The sequence below is a fragment of the Xiphias gladius genome, chromosome 8, assembly GCF_016859285.1.
Source record: "Xiphias gladius isolate SHS-SW01 ecotype Sanya breed wild chromosome 8, ASM1685928v1, whole genome shotgun sequence".
Lineage (NCBI taxonomy): Eukaryota > Metazoa > Chordata > Actinopteri > Istiophoriformes > Xiphiidae > Xiphias > Xiphias gladius.
The window spans coordinates 18,937,000-18,955,915 of NC_053407.1; the positions used below are offsets into that span (position 1 = coordinate 18,937,000).

Sequence of the window (18,916 nt, forward strand, 5' to 3'; positions counted from 1 at the left end):
GTTTGAAAAAAAAAAACTATAAGAACAGAGCAGCCATCAAAAATGACTTTTATTGGATGGATTATAAAGAAACATAACAACATGTGCAAACCTTACAGGTACAGTTCAGTAAACTTGTTCACAGACAAAATGGCGCTGTCGGCCCCCAAGACAGACGGTATATGTAATGCCACTGAGCCATGGTGTGGACACTTCAGAATTTTTCAGTAAAGAGTCTTTTCATTCGTCTTTCCTCTTCTGTTTATGTACAGCAGCCTCTTCTAGATGTTTCCTCAGTCAGTAAAAGTGCATCTACATATTGTCGATCATTCTGGGCAACCAACATCCTAAAATTAATGAAATTATGCAATCATTGTTCAGCAGAAACCACAATGTTTGATAACAGAAATTATTTTCCACTTTACAGCACTGATCCTGCTGCCTTGTGTCTTCTCAGGTTTATGACAAAATTAATATGAGAGAAACTATTAGGAACAACCCATTTGTAACTGATAATGGTAGACTAAATATGAGTAAATCATCTAGCAAAAATATTAATGTTATTTGAAGACATCATCTTAGGCTCTGGGAAATCGCGATGGCTGTTTTTCAAAAACTGCTGAAAGTGCAAACTGATGCCTCAAAAAAATATATATATAGTTGACCCAACACTTCTCTGTCACACAGTCAAAAAAAAAATGATAAAACTGAATTAATTGTAACCATCATGAAGGCAGGATTTATTGTTGGACTGTTGTATTAGACTGCATTAGTTTAGTTGGGTTTACATTCTAAACTGGCAACTGTGTGTGGCTACAGTTACACATACAGCGACAGGTTCAGGGTATTAACAAAATGTAAAGAAAAACGATGTCATACCCAGCCAGGTGAGTCATCATCTCTTCCATGTTACATCCGGTCTTGGCACTGCACTCGTAGAACAGAACTTTGTGCTGCTGTATTAACCAGTGAACAACATTTTATTTCATTTATCTGAATTTTGGATTTTTCTTCCTTGGCAGAAACATTATGAGAAAATCCCTTTTTTTCCACAACTCAAGTTGTTTGAATATTCAAAGCACCTCACCTCTGCCAGCCTCTGCCCCTCCCCTGTTGTCACTTTTCTGCCAAGTCCGTCTGCCAGATCCAGCTTGTTCCCCAGTAGCATTAACACTGTACCTTCACTCATCTTCTCCTGGGACACAGAACGGGTTACAGCAAAGATTTTTTTGTATGCATTAGTGTTAAAAACTGAGGTAAACCTATCCAAACTGTGATGTTACATTATCCAGAAGAGAATCTGACAAAAATAGCCTGAATAATAAATAAAAGTAATACTAAAGTAAATACTTCACTCAGATCAATCAGATGGTAGTTGTGTCTACTGAGATTCCTTTTGTACTGTGGTCTAAATAACTTGCATATTCAAATGTGGGTAAACTGTTTTACATGTTTTTTCATCCAACCATCCATGACATCTCCACCTGCTCACCTTCACAGAGTCCATCCATCCTCTCACCGCTGTGAAGGAGGGGGAGTGAGTTATGTCATACATGGCAAGGATGCCATCGGCCTTTCGGTAGTACTGCTCTGTGATGCTGCGAAACCTGAAGGAGGAATCCGTAGAAGAAATGAGAAACATTAACGCGCAAAAAGAAAAACGGAGTTATCTGGTGACAAGAGATACGATTCTACGGCTCGGATGGTATTGTCTGGGATATGTAAGGCTACAAAAAAAAACCAAAAAGACAAAACAAAACAACAAAAAAAAAGCACATGGCTGGTGAACATGAGAATAAGCTCTGTTGTATCTGACCTCTCCTGTCCTGCAGTGTCCCAAAGCTGCAAGGTGATGGTGGTGGAGCCCACAGTTAAAGTCTTCATCTGGAAGTCTATACCTAAAAATAAGAGAGGTCCCGGGTTTCATATTTTACTTATGCACTGACAAGCAAGTCAATCATTGAGAAAGAGTGATAGCAACTGAAAACCTTACCAACGGTAGCACTCATTTTACTGTGGAAGCGTCCTGTGCAGTAGTGCTGGATGAAGGAGCTCTTACCCACATCTGAGTTACCCAAGAATACCACCTTGAACACTCGCTGAGGACTGACACCTTTGCTCTAAAATTCAGGCAAAAGGCCAAACTTAACAATTTGATTTAAAAATAAATTTTTTTTTTCTATCTCATTAAGAGGGAGCACATTTTTGCCAAAGATGTATGAAAATCTGTGCTCTGTCATTGCTGTGCAGACTACGAAAGCCTCAGAACATTATCTTCATCATCATTGCTGCTGCTGTTGTTAAATTGATAGTTTTATGATAAATTGTGTATATTTTTAGACTTAATTCATTCCCTACCTGAGTTTGACTCTGGTCAACATTTTCACACCTGACTCTACATGACGGTTGCTGTCTCTTGGATGTATCTTTGACCTCTTTGTCTTTGTCCTGTTCCAACTCACCAGATGAGCTGAGCTGTCTTCAGAATCAATGAATACACAAAATTAGTGGCTTCCTAGGGAAATATTACTTACTGCAGAGATGATAAATGTGATATCAGATGCAGTTAATTATACAAACCTTTTCAATGGCCTGTCTTGCAGCAAGTAGTTACCTATGACTGACCCTTTCTTCTGCAAAGTCTTTGTGACATTTGGATTCTAAAAAGGTTTTTTGTGGAAAGTGAGGCAGAAGAAACGAGTAGCATTAAGATTTCTACTGTCTTGAATAGATATTTATAGTGTTAGATAAACAGATGTGCTATGGTAGGTATCCAAGGATTAATAATTAACACTGTCTTCTCTGTAGTCATACCAATTGTTTTACATAGGCAGATTATTTGGTACATTTAAAAAGCAAAGATTCAGTCCAATAGTGACATTTATTCGTCTACAAAAGCAGTTTAAAATCATTATCATTCATCAGCACTACACTTATTTAATCATAAATTATATGACAAGGAAAAAAATAGGAAATAACCAACAGGGGTTCATTGTGTTTTAGTTTCTTGAATTAATGTTTTGTGTTCTTTTGTCAGATTCTTTGTTCAGAAACCTAAATATTTGATTGAGAGACTCATGGAAGCTCTAATCCAAAAATATGTAATATAACAGCTTTGGGAAAATGGCCATATTAACTTTCAAAAGGAATGTGGATGGGATAAAAGGGAACCTGGTAAGAGATGCTAGATTAACACTCCTTGGAAAATTGTGATTAACATTAGGGCTTTATTAGTTTGGTAAATACTGACCCACTTTAGTCCACCTGTATAAATAGTGCTATGTACAGTATCAATGATAAACATATATGACACTATTTCCTTCAGTGTGTCCTTGACAAAGGACAGAATAAATGTCTTTTCAACAAAAATCTTTCACTTCACTAACCACATCAGCAAAAGAATAAAAAGAAGAAAAAAAACAACATTGCAGACATGCAAAACTCCTACACAGTGTCAGTGACATTTACACGAGTTCAGTTAATAACCAGACAATAACAGCTGCCGATATAAATAATCATTGTCCAGAGGATGGAATAAAGCATGACGCCATTCCAGGACTTAGCTCAGGGAGATAAATCTGCTGTGTCCATGGGGCACAAAGGTCCTCACTGAGGTAATAAGTTAATGGTGGAGCAGGAAGGACAGAGTGTCCGTGACTAACCCTCTTCTGAGACTGTTGGGCATCTTTCTCATCTCGCAGCCTTTTGTTCATGTCCCTGACACAAAAAGAGAAAAACGCTTAGGCAAATTCTCACAATGATGGATCCATGTTTGGAGTGGTGAATGGTCGAATGAAATAAAGATGTAGAATACACACACTGGAATTACATTAACTGCTTTTCAGGTACAGTTTCAGGTTATTTTTACCCACAAGTTCTTGTCAAGAAATTTCGTTCATCATCACCTCAAACGAACTTGACTGAAACAGCAAACAGCAGCAATTTCGACTTACCTCAACAGCTCCAGTTGTCTTAAGAGGCTATCCTTCTCTTTTTGCATGTTCCTTGACACCTTCATCACGTTTCTACAGTGAAGCAAACAAGAGATTGCTTTTGTCATGCTATTTTTGTCATTGTAAACAAACCCCATAAATAGGGGTAACAGCCAAAACCAACGATAAAGAGGTGTTACTAAGTGCTGCCTATGTAACAGAAGCTTGACATATCTTATTTCTTCTGTTCTATAGAGCTCCATTGTTGTCCAAAAACTATTAAAAGCACGCCAGCTCATTAGTCTCACGTACGCATATGCAATACGCATTAATCCATGACAGAAAATAGTCCCCAACAAAAATACTATTTACTTCTTCTGTTTGAGTGATGCTTGCTAAAAAATTACAGTGCCCAGCTTTATTAGGTTATTACTTGTCAACCTTTTTTTAAAAAAAAAAAAAAATGAAACTACACGTTTGTGAGCTGTTTTTAAAGATTTATGTCTGCAGTGGAAACAAGTGAGCTTAAGGCTGGATACCACCAACAGGGTGGGGAAGTATTGAGAGATGGATAATACATTGTTGTTTTGATCTATTCATGCCATTTGTTGAAAAATAAAAGACTTATGCCAGCCTTATCCTTTAAGAAACCCCTGGTATCCTTCTACATACTATCAGATGATCTGCCAGGGACCTGGGATGAATTTTCACACTCAACCGAACCCCAAAAGATTGTTTCCATGAATCTTATTTTCTCAACTTTTGGGTCTTTTTAAATTTGTCTGAAATGGAAAGTTATGCGTGTTTGTATTTGATCTCACACTGGCTGTGGTGACTTTTTCCTGGGTGGGACAGTGGTGCAGTTGCCTCACAACAAGAAGGTTCTGAGTTCGAACCCCAGTTACACCAAAGGCTTTCCTGTGTGGAGTTTCCTCCAGGTTACTTTGTGAATCTAAATTGCCCGTAGGTGTGAATGTGAGCGTGACTTGTCTGTGTCTCTATGTCAGCCATGTGATAGACTGGCGACCTGTCCAGGATGTATCCTGCCTCTCGCCCAGTGTCCAGCCCCCCATGTGTTGTTTATTGCTCTGTTCTGGTTTTATAGCATTTTTTCTTTTTTCAAGAAGTGCTATTGAAAGAAAATGATCATCATTATTATATTTAGCTAAAAATCATGTTAGCCATACTACAAAGAAAGACAGAGATTTCACGAATGAATCTCTGATCTAGAACTTGGACGTTCAGGCAGCTTTCTGTGTTGTTAGCCACTCACCTCTGTCTGGCCACTTGTTCCTGGGCAGCGTTGAGCTGCAGCAGGCTGAGCTGACCCAGAGCGGCCTGCAGCTGCTCTCTGCTGCTCTCCACCTGCTCCTGTAACTGGATGTTGAGGCTCCGCAGCTGCTGGTTCTGCTCCTTGATGTTTGCCTGCTCACAGCTGAGCTGCCGGATTCTGGTCTCCAGCTTAGGACAAAGACAGGCCCTGTCGATTCATTCATTAAACTGTTGCACTCTTCAGACATAACATTAGTGACATTTGGATGCCTACCTCTTTCTGTTTGGTCAGTGTATTCTCCAGCTCTTGCTCCTGCATCCTCAGCTCCTCCTCAAGTTGTTGCCCTCTTTGCTTCTGTCTAATACTGTCCTTGATTTCACAATAAATTCATCAAATGCTATTATGATGATCACTCTTGTTAAATGGCACAAATGTTGGATTAAATAGCGCACATCTGTACCTGAGCAAGGTGTTTCTGTCTCTCCTCTCTGAGTTGATTTTCCATTTCTTCATATATGGACCGAACAACCTGATCATGTTCGCTCTCCCGTCTAAAACAGAAATAAAAAAAAAATATCAAAGTTGAATGAATGAATTTAAAAAATATATATATCTGAACACCCACAGTTAAATCTGGCAAAGTTAATGTGTTTAATTTTGTTGGGGAAGTTGGGACCTGCGTAAAGCTTGTTCCAGACTGTCTCTCTCTTTAAAGGAGTCCTGTAAATGGGACACTGCGTGGATCAGGACACCCTCCAGGACACTCAGCAGCTCTGGTCTGTCTCTCTGGAGTTCACACCACAGGGAACAGAGCTCTTGCTGACTGACACACAACACAGCACAACACCAACACACAACAGTTAAAAGACTGAGGATATATAACCTTAACAGCAAAGAATCACTCACATAAGTTACAGTAAAGGCTCTGGGTTTACATGATAAACTGTAAATACAGTGTGTACATCCAGAGCATCACCTGCACAAAGTAAGATCCCTTTAAAATTTATCCCGCTCAAAAATGTACTTCTCTCAAGAAACAATTTTTCAAAATTTTAACCTTGAATTCCTTTTGTTTAAGAGAGGAGAATATAGATATACAAGTATCTACAATAGAACATATGTAAGACATTGTATTTACAAAGTCTTACAAAAGCTGCAAAGGATCAAACTAAAATAAAAACCACTCAACATCTTAATGTTGTCATATGGAGCTGCCGGGACACCACACTGTTGTTTACTGTAACTGAGGATATTTTCCCAAAACAATTCCAGTTTTTTCTTTTCGACAGTGGCGTACTATAAAGAAAATACATTATGGCTGCAACTAACAATTACCTACATTATTGATTAATCTGTCGATTAAGTTCTTGATTAATCAATTAATCCTTTAGTCTATAAAATGTCAGAAAATGGTTATTAAAAAAATTCCCATCACAATTTCCCAAAGTCTTAGGGGACATCTTCAAAGGTCTTGTTTAGTCTGACCAACAGTCCAGAATTTGACTATCATAAAAGAATATAGTGATGGAAGAAGAGAAATTTGGCATTTAATTGATTAATTGGTTATCAAAATAGATGCCAATCCGAAGTTAGGTCCATAAGCTGTTCGACAGTGACACAATTTTCATAAGTTTGCCTCTGTACAGCACCACAGTGGATTTGAAATTAAGCTATTAAGATGTGATTGAAGTGTAGACCTTCAGCTTTAATTTATGGACATCCCCAAATGCTGAGTTTCCTCCCTTGAGATGCTTTACCAGGCCTTTACTGCAGCTGCCTTCAGTTGCTGCTTGTTTGTGGGTCTTTCTGCCCTCAGTTTAGTCTTCAGTAAGAGAAAAGCATGCTCAGTTGGGTTGAGGTCAGGTGACTGACTTTGCCATTGAAGAATATTCTTTCGCAGTATGTTTTGGGTCATTATCCATCTGTACAGTGAAGCACCATCAGTTTTGCAGCATCTGGCTGAATCTGAGCAAATAGTATAGCCCTATACACTTCAGAATTCATCCTGCTACTACTATCAGCAGTCACAGCATCAATAACCACCAGTGACCCAGTTCCATTGACAGCCATACATGCCCATGCCATAACACTGCCTCCTCCATGTTTGACAGATGATGTGGTATGCTCTGGATCATGAGCCGTTCCTTTCCTTCTACATATTCTTCTCTTCACATCATTCTGGTACAAGTGAATCTTGGTTTCATCTGTCCAAAGAATCTTGTTCCTGAACTGGGCAGGTTTTTTTTTAGATGTTTTCTGGCAAAGTCTAATCTGGCCTTTCTGTTCTTGGTTGTTACCCGTGGTTTGCACCTTGTGGTAAACCCTCTGTATTTACATTGATGAAGGCGTCTCTTGGTTGTAGATTTTGACGATACCTCTACCTCCTCTAGATTGTTCTTGACCTGAATAATTGTTGTGGCTCTAAAATGCATCGCGTATTGTTTATTCATTTATTATCTTTTCTCTATTTATTCAGTCATTAAACATTTGCCTAACATGTCCCACCAGTACAAATAGTATGTGAAAAATTAATGCATCATGTCTGCTAAATGGCTAAAATATGATTCTTAGTAGTATATAAACCAATTTCTGTTGTTTTTAGAAAGAGATGGCCATCCTTGTGCCAATTTTTGAAGATATACATGTAGGTGTTACACTTCTCTTCACAGTCTAGAGGCTAACAGGATAATTAACAGCCTTGATGACCTTAGTCACCAAAAGAGTGATCTTACCCTTTAAAAAGTTTGTCAGCACCCAGCTGCATCAGTATATTTACAAAGCTGACTGCAGCGGCGTTCTGGGACCAGTCCTCCTGGTCCGTATCCTCCTCTGCTTCCTCATGACTCTGCTCAGTTGCGTCCTCCAGTCCCAGCAATTCACCTGCACCACAGACGCAGCAAAGCACAGAGGAATGAATCAGTTTAAACTGTGCAAGAGATGTTTTTGAATGAACATTAGTTTTCCCCATTAATGTCATATTGAATCGTGCACTCAAAATCACTCAAAACACTATACTCACCAAGTCCTGTGTTGAACTCAACGGGAGTAAGGAATCCATTGCTCTCTCGGTCCAGACTTTCAAACACTGCCTCCAGCTGTTCAGGGGACAAGGGCAACTCCCCTTGTAGCCTCTGACCAGAAGAAGATGGAAAGTTCAAGTCTCTACAATCAGCCTAAAAGTTGCTGTTCCACCACGCTGGACGCTCACCTGCATATCCCGCTTTGTGATGAACCCTTTCCCCTTCTTGTCACACAGCACAAACAGCTCCTTGGCCTTACCCATGGTCTCTGCCTGCGGGCTTCCTGGCACTGCCTCTCTGGGTGAAGCCAGTGGGCTACGTCCCCGGCCCGGCCTAGGGCTCCCAGGTAGCAGGCCCCGGAGTCTGGGGCTCACTGGTAAGGCCTCACCACTGCCTTGACCCACCAGCACTTCGCCATCATTCAGCCACTCAGACATTACTGTACAGATATGGGGGGGGGGTGTACGTGTCTATCAATTAGTCAATTGACAGCAAAATAATCAGCTACTACATTGATAATTGATTAATTGTTTGTCCTTTTTCAAGAAATAGTGAAAAAAAATTTCAATTATGCTCAGATTCCAGCTTCTTGAATGAGAAGGTTTCCTGCTTTTCGTTGTCATGTATCATTGTAAGCTGAATAACTTTGGTTCTGTACTTTCAGAACAAGATATTTAAAGACCTCACCCTGGACTCTAGCAGGTTGTGATGGGCATTTTTTTCATTATTTTTGGACATTTCATAGATTAAAAAAATTATTTGTTCAATTTAAAAAAAATAACCATCAATGTATTCGATAACAAAAATAACTGTTAGTTACAGCCCTAATGAGAACTGTCACAGTATTTCACTAGCATTACAATGATTTATCACTGGAATCTGCCTGTCTGAAGCACAACTGAGAGACACTTACTATGATTTTCCTGATAAACTAGAATTCATTTAATGACATTTTGGGTCTTCTCTCTTAGTGCTGCAAGATACTGTGAGTAGCTGGCTGGTCCTCCCTTGTCAAACATGAGGTGAAGAACAAACTAAGCTGAGGCTGTACACATTGTGGTCAGGTGCTGGCCATGTCTACACTCAATGAGGGTTTATGCTTGAGAAATCCAGTTTGATGGAAATTATCTGACACATTTCTATCCAGAATGTCGATATCCCAAAGTGAGGTATGACACAAACGCTTGGCTTCAGACAGCACGGCCAGGTGTCTTCACTGTTTATTTAGATGAGGAAAACTTTAATGAATGCTTCGTTGCCTGTAGTGTGCATGACTGTGCACCAGGATGTGTAGAAGGTAAAAAACAGGATGGTGTCATGTGAGAAGCGTTACCGTGTACTTGATGGGGAGGGTGGATAGCTTCGGGAGAAGAGATGCAAATAAAATATTTGCAGTAGTTTGCATCGTCAGAATTACCACAATTGCACACTAATTTGATATATTATTATATTATTATTTAAAATATGCCTCAGTATCTCCATTACAGTCATATAACAGATTTATGACTAATACAAGCGTCACACATCATCAGTCTTCAGGTTGGATGGCATTTCTATTACACAGGAAGAACATAGCATAAATCATAAATAGTTTCATTTTAAACAGAATTAGAAATGTTGAAAAACCGATGCAGAACAAAACATATCTCTGGAGCTCATCAGGCTAAAGAGCAAACTGAAGTCAGGCTATCTATGAAGGCATAAAACTAAAAGAGGTATGTACTGATAATGGCTGGCAAAGCATCTTGCAGATGATCGATGAAGCCTTCAAAACTTCCTTTTTTTTTCCCAGATAGGAGACTCGTGTAAACATATGCTAAGGGTTTTTCAATGTGGGCCAGCAGCCACGCCAAAGGTCAGACAAGCTTAAACACACCTAACATACTATTTAGCAAGGTAGGCGTGCGGTGCAAATGTGGAGTTGCTATCACTTTCAGGAAAAGTGGCTCCTAATTATTACAGAGTTTACAACTTGTCGTAGGCTACTGAACCCCCTCCGCCCTACACCCTCTGTGATAAACGTCCACATTAGACCACACCAGGTCTGACTGTGTGGGTTAAGTTAAGACATATGTTGCTTTAAAACGCCGTGACAGCTTTTCGGGAATAAAACGCCGAGTCGAACGGACAGTCCGGTTGTGAAAGGCTGAGTAGCGCGTGCGACTGTGCCAATGGTTTCACTCAAACAGAAAGAAGCAACGTGCATTTCTTTTTATTAAAGGAGAAAAGAGCCCCAGACAGCAGCCCGTCTGTTGCTAGTCTACCACAGCGGCGAGAAGGTGAACACCAACGCTGTCTTCGTGGGTCTAGATGACTGACATTGCTGTATTTTATGTCAGCGAGGTCGTAGAAACTTCGATTACTCACCCGCCGTTGTACTTGACGCAGGTGTCCACGACCGTAGATCGCCCCACAGTAACTCGGACAAGAACTGACTTCAGCCGCTAGGTGGCAGTGAGGACCGTGTGTCTCTGACCTTTACCGTAGTGTTTAGTATAGCCCGCGAAGTGAAGGCACACACGTTTCCCCCTTAATAAAAAACCAAAACAAACAAACAAACAAAAAACAATGTTGTTGTGTCCCTGTTGACCCACACTATATATGGAAGTTTCATTGTTGCCCCACACACCCAGAAACCAAGCAGTACTCAGTGAATGAAAAAAAAAATGAAGTGGAAACTTTTCCCAGTTTTTTATTCATCCATCCATCCAGCCTTTCATTCATTCTTTCATTCATTCGTTCATTCATTCATTCAGCCTTTATTTATACAGGGTGCTCCAGTGAAAGCAGTTTCACTCTCTATTGCATGGATGCCCTGCGTTGAGCCTAACACGGGGCGTTAACTGTAGACCCTAAACTTGTACTAAACCACAAATAAGGGACAAAGCATGGTAAAAGGATAAGAGCTAGGGCTGAACCAGCGATACATGCATTTGAGCAGAAAAAAGGATAAAGTTAACCTGAGGATCTACGCTTCACTCAGATGTGTCTATGCCGTCTATGATAGTAAACTCATCATAACTGTGTTTTGTCATTTTGAAAGCTAGACAGACACACACACACACACACACACACACACACACACACACACACACACACACACACACACACACACACACACACACACACACACACACACAACAAAAGACTGAATATGTTCACTTGGGCTTCAGGGAGTAATGATGAGCATGTCTTACTAGTTTCTGACATTGTGTATACTGAACAATCAATCAATAATTAAAGAAAATAATCTCCCAGACCAATTGATAATGAAAATAATTGTTGGTTGCAGCCTTAAGAGTCTCCTAGTATGGAATTACATTGTTAATCACTTGACACACAACAAAAATGAAAGCAATTTGATAAAAAGACAGTCAATCATCACAAGTGAGAACCACATAAACTACAACAATCTAGGTCTTAAATGTAAATTTTGACCAAGAGCCTCTAAACAAGACTGTGGCCACACAAGGATGGAAGATCAATCATTGTTGATACTGTATTTCAATGGAGCAAAATTTCTGACAAATATGTGATTAATTTAATTATGTAAATTATATGAAGTGAACCAGGGGTCTGGAGCCCCTGGGCTATTGTCCGCTTAATTCGGGCTTGACCCCCCCCAATTATAATAATTCATTATAATAATCATTCTTTTCATTTTCACACAGCACCTACTTTCGGTAACATTTATAAAATAACGCTCAACCAATAAATCCACAATATATACCTTAAATTCTGTACTTTTTTGGGGAATATCTTGAGAACCTATAAATTGGGTATTACGGTAAGAGGTAGCGTTACCATGGAATTTACGGAAACACATACGTTACCGCCCGATGGTAACAGTGGATGCGCAAAGTGGGTAACGTTATTTCTCGCTAAAAGTAGGAATATGAGCAATTTACTGGTTCCTTCGTGTCTCTAGGTGACTTATTTTCATTCTTCACACGTGTTTTGGTAAGTAAGTGTCTGTTAAACGGGATTTGCGAAGCCTGCTGATATAACAGTAAGCAGTCAAACAATGTTTTGGTGGTTAGCGTTAACGTAGAAAACGTGTCTGGAGGGAGCTCCTCGAAGTTGAAATCTGTGCTGTGCCAACTAGCGTGCTGTTGAGGAAATAAATCAGTGGTAACTCTATTATCCGTCTCCAAGATTATCTGCAGCCAGGGCTAAATAACGATAGGGTACCGTCATAGCAAGATTAGATGGGTAAAAAGGAAAGAAAGGGAGTGTAACACCGCCACAACAACAAAACGAGGGTTGGTGGTGTCCGCGTAGGTAAAATTAATCTGTAATCCCAGCCTTGACCTCTCCACGGCTGCCTGTGTAACAGCCTGAGCATGCTGACCTTACATAGTTACGTTTACCGCTACCTTAGCTGTCTGAGACAAACGACTCCTTACATCAACCCCTCAAACGCACACCGGAGATAGCTAGCTTCACAGTAAAGATGGAAAATAACGATGCTGCTCTGAATACGCAACAGAGGTATAGCAATTATTTATTTATTTTCTATCAAATAATACAACCAAGGTCTTTGTTGTTTCACAGCTTTTCTGTCTCTCTCTCGCAGGTAACAATGCAGCCGATAAGGAGACTTTCAGCAGCAAAGACGTTAAAATACAGCATTTGAGAAGGTCGGACACATTTGATCATCACATTATATCTCGGACGGCCTGCAGTCATCACAGAGGTACTTTTCCCCCGAGGACAACAAACGGCATGTTTCTTAACAGAGAAACTATCCGGAGTAAAAAACACGTAAAGTAACACAGCATTTATGGAAAAAGCCACCGCTTTCTGAGCATGTGAATGGACAAGTTGTGACTCAGTGGCGTCTGTCTGCTTCTAGACCTCTGCAGTGTCTTTGCTCTTTAGCATGTAGGGGTGACTGCCGACCCAATTAACTTGTCACCATCAAGTACCTGCGTTGGGGATCTGTAAAGAAAAACATCCAGAAGAAAGGACAAGAGTAGACCGCGAAGCTTGGTGGTTTGCGGGATCAGGCTCCTGAAGATGCTTCAGACTAGTAACTACTCCTTGGTCCTGCTGATCCAGCTGTCACTGTTGGCCTATGACCTCTTTGTGAACTCCTTCAGTGAACTTTTGAGGGGAGCGCCCGTCATCCAACTAGTGCTTTTCATGTAAGTCACTGAACTACATGCTGAAAAGATCAGTTGATTTATCAGTCAGTCATTGGTCCATCAACTGGAGGTAAATTGATTCCAGCATATTTATTTTCTCTTAAATAAAAGTTATTCATGTCATTATCAAGTAAAAATACCAAGCACTGTCTGGTTACACCTCAGAGGTAGTAGTATTTTCAATTACAACTTTTTTCTTATTAATAATTTTTAAAAGAAATGGCCAACTGATGGATTACAAATCAATAATGAAATTATAGTTAGTTGTAGCTTCTAACCTTCAATTTATTTAATTTTGGGCTAAAACTAAATGTTTAAGGCCGGAAATAGCAGTAATTGATGATTAATGAAGAAATTGCCAATTTAAGAGATACAGAGATTTACATTTTTCAGATGCTTAGGTGCAGTTACTTATAGAAACTCTTTGCACTTTATGTTTTTTAGAGGTTACAAGAACAACCATGTATTTTTTTTTTTGTGTTGTCATCTTTGAGGATTTATATTTCTGAAAAATACTAAGGCAGCACCTCTTTGTGACAGAATTTTATTCAGCGGCTAGTCTTCATTCAGTAGCCACATCATTAGGCAAAAGTTGAAAACTTGTACAGGCGACATGCCGCTTCATTTGAGATAGGACGTCTTATCCTTTATATTAAGCAAATGGTTTTGGCTTCAAAAACATTGGCCTGGTGAGCAAATGAAGCCTTGTCATAACCAGACCTCCTTAATTTCTGGAAGTAGTCAGTACTCATACAGGGTCTATATTCATTAACTCTGTCACTTTTGTTGAAAAAAAAAAACACCCTTGCATAGTATCTTTCTCTCGGACATGGTCACGTATATTTTGTTGACACTTCGTTGACACTTTGCTGTATGGATAAGTCATTTAAGGTACACACTGCTCACTCCCTCAGAAACCAGTATTAAAAATAAACCAGTACATGTGTCTACAGAATCCAGGACATTGCCATCCTGTTCAACGTGATCATCATCCTGCTGATGATGTTCAACACCTACGTGTTCCAGGTTGGCCTGGTGTCTCTGCTGCTGGAGAGATTCAGGGCTCTGCTGATATTCTCCGCCCTTTACCTGACACTCAGCATCTGCTTCCACTGCTGGGTGTTGGTACGCTCCGTCACACCATCACTGACAGCTGCATATCAACCCTGCGCTAAGACTAACTTAAAACCGTAACATTTTAACATGTTTCTAAGTGAAAATATTGATGAAAATGATGCTATCCATGTACAAAAGTTCTACTGTCTTTTATCGGAGTAACTCTGCACAATGTTGATCGATATGAATTGTACCTGATAAGAATTCCCTTTTTTTTTTTTTTTTTAGAACCTTAGATGGCTTGATTCAAACCGTTTTGTTTGGACAGATGGTCTTCAAGCTCTTTTTGTTTTCCAGAGAACAGGTAATTGGTGGATTAATTCAGTGGTACATTTTCCATTACAGATAAGTCTCTGTGGTCATTGAGTTACTGTTCTTCTCTCTGTTAACAGCGGCAGTGTTGTATTACTACTTATACAAACGCACTGCCGAGCACATGGGAGATCCGAGGCTGTATGAGGACTCTCTGTGGCTTCGTGACGCCTTCGCCAGAGCTCGTCAGTGATGAAGGGACAGTTTTGAGAGAGAATTCAAAAAAACTGATGTAACTCACTAGCAGGTAAAGAGGATGAAGTCTACAATCTACCATCAACCACAGTGTGTGTTTATTGGCTCTTCATAGCCGAGTGGGCAGTCAGTTAAATGGTTTACAGTGGCAGGTAAGCCAGCCATGGCATGTGTAGTATTGTATTAATCAGGATTGAGTCTGTTAATCTATGTGGCCTTTGTAAATCAATTTGAGTTGTAGACAGAATGCAACAGATTGAAAGACTGTCAAAAGTTTAGGAAAGCTCTGTTCAGGTATTGCCTCCCATGGCATGTTTGATTTTATCTTTTTAATGTATAATAATTTGTAGAACCTTATGTAGTAATAGTTTTGTTGGAAAAGTAATGGTTATTCCCCCGCAAAAGAAGAAACGGGTTGGGGTTTTTTTTGCCTTATGTAAGGTTAGTATGCGCTGTTTACATGATTAATATTTTAAAAAAAAACAATTTTCACGTGAATCCCGCTGTCTTTGAATAATGTTCCTGCTGTTTTTATTAAATAATCCTTCTCTAATCCCAGTGTAATCCTTCATCACTGTGGTAGTCAGTATTATCCTTTAGACAAGGTGAAACAGACTGCTCTATTTTTAACACAAAGATTAATCAGGGATTGAGGTTTTAGGTGCCACTAGTGAAACACACCATAAATAGTCTTCAGTGTGTCAAAATAACCTTCTGTTCTCAAGCACCCAGCACGTTAAGTTGCAGGGCACTTCGCCATTTTATGTAACTGTTAAAATCTATAAGATAATGAGAACTATTGACTATTCCAATTATTGCAGCTATCAAGCTAAACAAAGAAAGACAACAAACGTTGTACAAATCCCCTTTACTTGTGAAAACAAAACCAGAGTCCATATGATCCCAAAATATTGTCAGTGCAGTCCAATTAAATCCAAAATCCAGTTCCTGTTTTGTATGATGTCCTTGGTTCCACTGGAATGTGTCATATTATAAAGGCAGTCACCCAAAGCTGCAGGAAAACAAGGGGGGGGAGGGAAAGTTGCAGTTAACTACAAAGCTGTTTCATTGATTAAAAATAAAAACCTTTAGGCTTTAACAATATTTTAAATGTACCTTCATACATAGATGCCAACCCAGAGTAGCAAGAACAGCACACCAAAGCCCATGAACAGTGAAGCCACGAGGGAGATCAGCAGCTCTTTGTATACATCCCTGGTGTATTTTGTTGAAGTCACCTCATAGCTGTTGAAAAGTTAAGGCAAACTCATAAAAAAAGTCCAACCAACAGCCAAGTTATTTGCTCTGTTCTAAATCTAATGCCTCCAGCTTCATTTACAAGCGTAGCTTATTATGCAATTGTCCATAGTTTTAGTGTATTATCATATACTATAATGACATTCACGTGAATCACTATTGAAAAGAGCTCATTGAAAATGTAGACAAAAAAATTTGCATTTTGTTCATCAACTAATTCATAATTCAAAAATGTGCCTTTTTACACAGTTTTACTAAACAGTAAACACACCTTTAACAGCATTGGAAAATATTAAAGACATAAGATTTCAACTCGGTTCCAATCCTGGATTTTTCAATCTCCTCTGCTTTACATTGTGATCACAAATTGTGCCTTTAAAACGGTCTGACTGATGTACTGCACCATGATGTAAAAGTTAAGTCTCAACCTCATATCATCTCATATCTCATACGGAACTGGACTTCTCTCAATAAGACAACACTTTCTGCATGAAATGAGCGTAGTTAATATTTCTCCAACAGTTTAGCCGAATTAGCCCCCACTTTTTTGGAGATACAACCAAAAGTGAATGCACCCAAAATATCTGTAATAATCTCTTACTGCACAGGAAACCTGTGTGTACACCCTTCCCTGACAAGTTCCATAGGTCAAGTTGAAGCTGGAAGTCATTCCGCAAACCTTCATGTCTGGATGTTCACTAACTTACAGCTTTTGTTGCAATTTTATCATTCACCTTTGTTTTCTCTTTCCGACTAACCTGGGGTTTGTTTAAAATGTCTGCTCGTGGTTTTTTTCCCCATCATACTTCTTTTGAGAAATGTCGCCATGTTCCAATTCTCTGCAAATAGCTTGGTGACTACAATGTTTGTCTTGTTTTAGAGGCCGGCTTACTCATGTCCAGTGAGTAAAAAAGTGTACTCCACCGTCAATTGTATGGTTAAAAAACACACCACATTTCATTATGTCGTAGGAGACATTAAACATCTAAAATCTTACGCTATGGTTTGAGAACTTGTGCCACTGGCAGCGATGGCAAATCTGTCAAATGACTGCAGGCACAAATTTGGCCAACAGTAATGTGAGGTGGAGCTGCAACAGTTAGTTTATTAATCGATTAAAAAATAATTCAGCAGCTATTTTGATAATCCATTAATGGTTTCAGTCATTTTTCAAGCAAAAACTGACAAATATTCTCTAATTTCACCTTTGCCAGTGTGAGGGTTTGCTGCTGACATTATAAACTGAATATCTCTGATTATAGACTGTTGGTTGGACAAAACAAAACAAGACAGGACTGTGAGGAAAATGTGAGGGACATTTTCCACAGCTTTCTGATACGTATAGACAAATCGATTAAGCAAGCAATCGAAAAAGTAATTGACAGATTAATCGATAATGAAAATAATCGTTAGTTGCAGCCCTAATGTAAAGCTAAAGCATCAGTGCGTTTATTTATAAAGGGCCAGAGTTACTGGTACGATCATTAACTTAATCTTGTATGGTCCTACTGCAGGTTGCAATTTTGCAATAGCCTAACGGTCTGTGGTACGACCCTTTCTTTCACACTAACTACAAACAGTGTCGTGTGGAACAAGCGGGGAAAGGATACACGAAGAACCAGGCGGTGAAGAACATGCCGATGGCCAGCAGGACCACAGTGAGGTGGGGGAACACAGCCGGGTTCACCGGGCTGGTGTATCTGGTCATGGCCTCGAGTTCCTGCAGCCACAGCAGAGAGAGAGAGAGAGCAGATAGAGGCAGGTTAGACAGGCTACATCACCCCCACGATACCTCCGACCACGGTGTCCGCAGTCTGAAGCGTCTGATTAGTGCCGCAGAATGATGACTTATTGTCTGGTGTGGTTTTAATGGAGCGGCTGAATCGGTGAATCTGACATGAGCGGCTCCGTTCCCCTGCGAGCCTGCACATCTACAGCTACACAGAGCGCTATTTCACACAGAAGCCGCAGTGTTTTACGCGTGAAATTGAGAATAACGCGCACAGATAAACCGTATATCATTATACATTACAGCTGAACTTATATAATCACGATAAAGTTGATTATTTTTACCATTTTGTAACGACGCGGGGCTCTTGTCTCTACGGTCCAAGATTGAAAAAAGGCCACGTACTGACTATCGCTTCCTGGTGTCTTCCTGACGTACGGTTTACGTCGGTGAGGTGAATAATTTCTACCCTCAGTTTAGTCTGTCAGGCTTCTCTTCTGCTCAGGCTGCGTGCAAATCTCCACTGGTGGCGGAAGTACTCAGATCTTTCACTTAAGTAAAAGTACTAATACCACACTGTAAAAATATTACACGTAAAAGTCACGCATTTAAAAAAAATGCTACCTGAGTAAAAGTATGAAAGTACAACGAGGAAAAAGTACTTAAAGTATTAAAAGTAGAAGTGCTCAATGCATGATACATACATGTGTATGCAGCATTTCACTGTTGCAGCTTTTTTGGATGGAGCAAATTTTTAATCATTTTATATGCAACTAATGATCATTTTCATTTCATGAATTAATCTGCTGATTATTTATCTTGATTGATCTTGAAAATAGTGAGATATGCACAAATACCCAGAGCCCAAAGTGACACCTTCAAATGTCTTGTTTTGTCAGCCATTAGTTTTGTAATTGTGATTATTAAAATAATTACATGGAGAATGCAGCAAAAAC

At 39.6% G+C, this 18,916-nt stretch overlaps 3 protein-coding genes across 3 annotated transcripts; 1 reads left to right on the plus strand and 2 right to left on the minus strand.

Moving 5' to 3' along the window:
- Positions 1–35: 35 nt before the first annotated feature.
- cracr2b (calcium release activated channel regulator 2B) lies at positions 36–13,243 on the minus strand. Its single transcript, XM_040133719.1, has 19 exons — positions 13,133–13,243; positions 10,572–10,733; positions 8,393–8,643; positions 8,204–8,315; positions 7,917–8,064; positions 5,861–6,007; positions 5,645–5,735; positions 5,458–5,553; positions 5,185–5,372; positions 3,933–4,004; positions 3,642–3,696; positions 2,560–2,639; positions 2,338–2,458; positions 1,973–2,099; positions 1,796–1,877; positions 1,472–1,586; positions 1,067–1,174; positions 859–935; positions 36–326 (listed from the first exon to the last, which is right to left on the minus strand). The coding sequence occupies exons 3-19, from the start codon at positions 8,639–8,641 to the stop codon at positions 242–244; spliced, it is 1,953 nt and encodes a 650-aa protein (XP_039989653.1). The 5' UTR covers positions 8,642–8,643; positions 10,572–10,733; positions 13,133–13,243; the 3' UTR covers positions 36–241.
- Positions 13,194–15,523, plus strand: tmem138 (transmembrane protein 138). The gene is made up of 4 exons (XM_040133797.1): positions 13,194–13,351; positions 14,305–14,476; positions 14,696–14,771; positions 14,860–15,523. The coding sequence occupies exons 1-4, from the start codon at positions 13,224–13,226 to the stop codon at positions 14,970–14,972; spliced, it is 489 nt and encodes a 162-aa protein (XP_039989731.1). The 5' UTR covers positions 13,194–13,223; the 3' UTR covers positions 14,973–15,523.
- Positions 15,524–15,823: 300 nt separating this feature from the next.
- On the minus strand, positions 15,824–18,440 carry tmem258 (transmembrane protein 258). Its single transcript, XM_040133805.1, has 4 exons — positions 18,305–18,440; positions 17,842–17,951; positions 16,091–16,219; positions 15,824–15,986 (listed from the first exon to the last, which is right to left on the minus strand). The coding sequence occupies exons 1-3, from the start codon at positions 18,305–18,307 to the stop codon at positions 16,093–16,095; spliced, it is 240 nt and encodes a 79-aa protein (XP_039989739.1). The 5' UTR covers positions 18,308–18,440; the 3' UTR covers positions 15,824–15,986; positions 16,091–16,092.
- Positions 18,441–18,916: the final 476 nt, after the last annotated feature.

What these genes read in the sequence shown, in the direction of transcription:
- cracr2b (XM_040133719.1), bottom strand. Translation starts at nt 8,641, where the DNA reads ATGTCTGAGTGGCTGAATGATGGCGAAGTGCTGGTGGGTCAAGGCAGT. An exon ending in CTGGAACAAGCTTTACGCAG is followed by an intron (nt 5,736 to 5,860) that starts GTCCCAACTTCC and finishes TTTCTGTTTTAG; the next exon opens with ACGGGAGAGCGAACATGATC. An exon ending in AGACAACTGGAGCTGTTGAG is followed by an intron (nt 3,697 to 3,932) that starts GTAAGTCGAAAT and finishes TTTTTGTGTCAG; the next exon opens with GGACATGAACAAAAGGCTGC.
- tmem138 (XM_040133797.1), top strand. Translation starts at nt 13,224, where the DNA reads ATGCTTCAGACTAGTAACTACTCCTTGGTCCTGCTGATCCAGCTGTCA. An exon ending in ATCCAACTAGTGCTTTTCAT is followed by an intron (nt 13,352 to 14,304) that starts GTAAGTCACTGA and finishes ATGTGTCTACAG; the next exon opens with AATCCAGGACATTGCCATCC. An exon ending in TTTTGTTTTCCAGAGAACAG is followed by an intron (nt 14,772 to 14,859) that starts GTAATTGGTGGA and finishes CTCTGTTAACAG; the next exon opens with CGGCAGTGTTGTATTACTAC.
- tmem258 (XM_040133805.1), bottom strand. An exon ending in TTCACCGCCTGGTTCTTCGT is followed by an intron (nt 16,220 to 17,841) that starts GTATCCTTTCCC and finishes ACTTTTCAACAG; the next exon opens with CTATGAGGTGACTTCAACAA.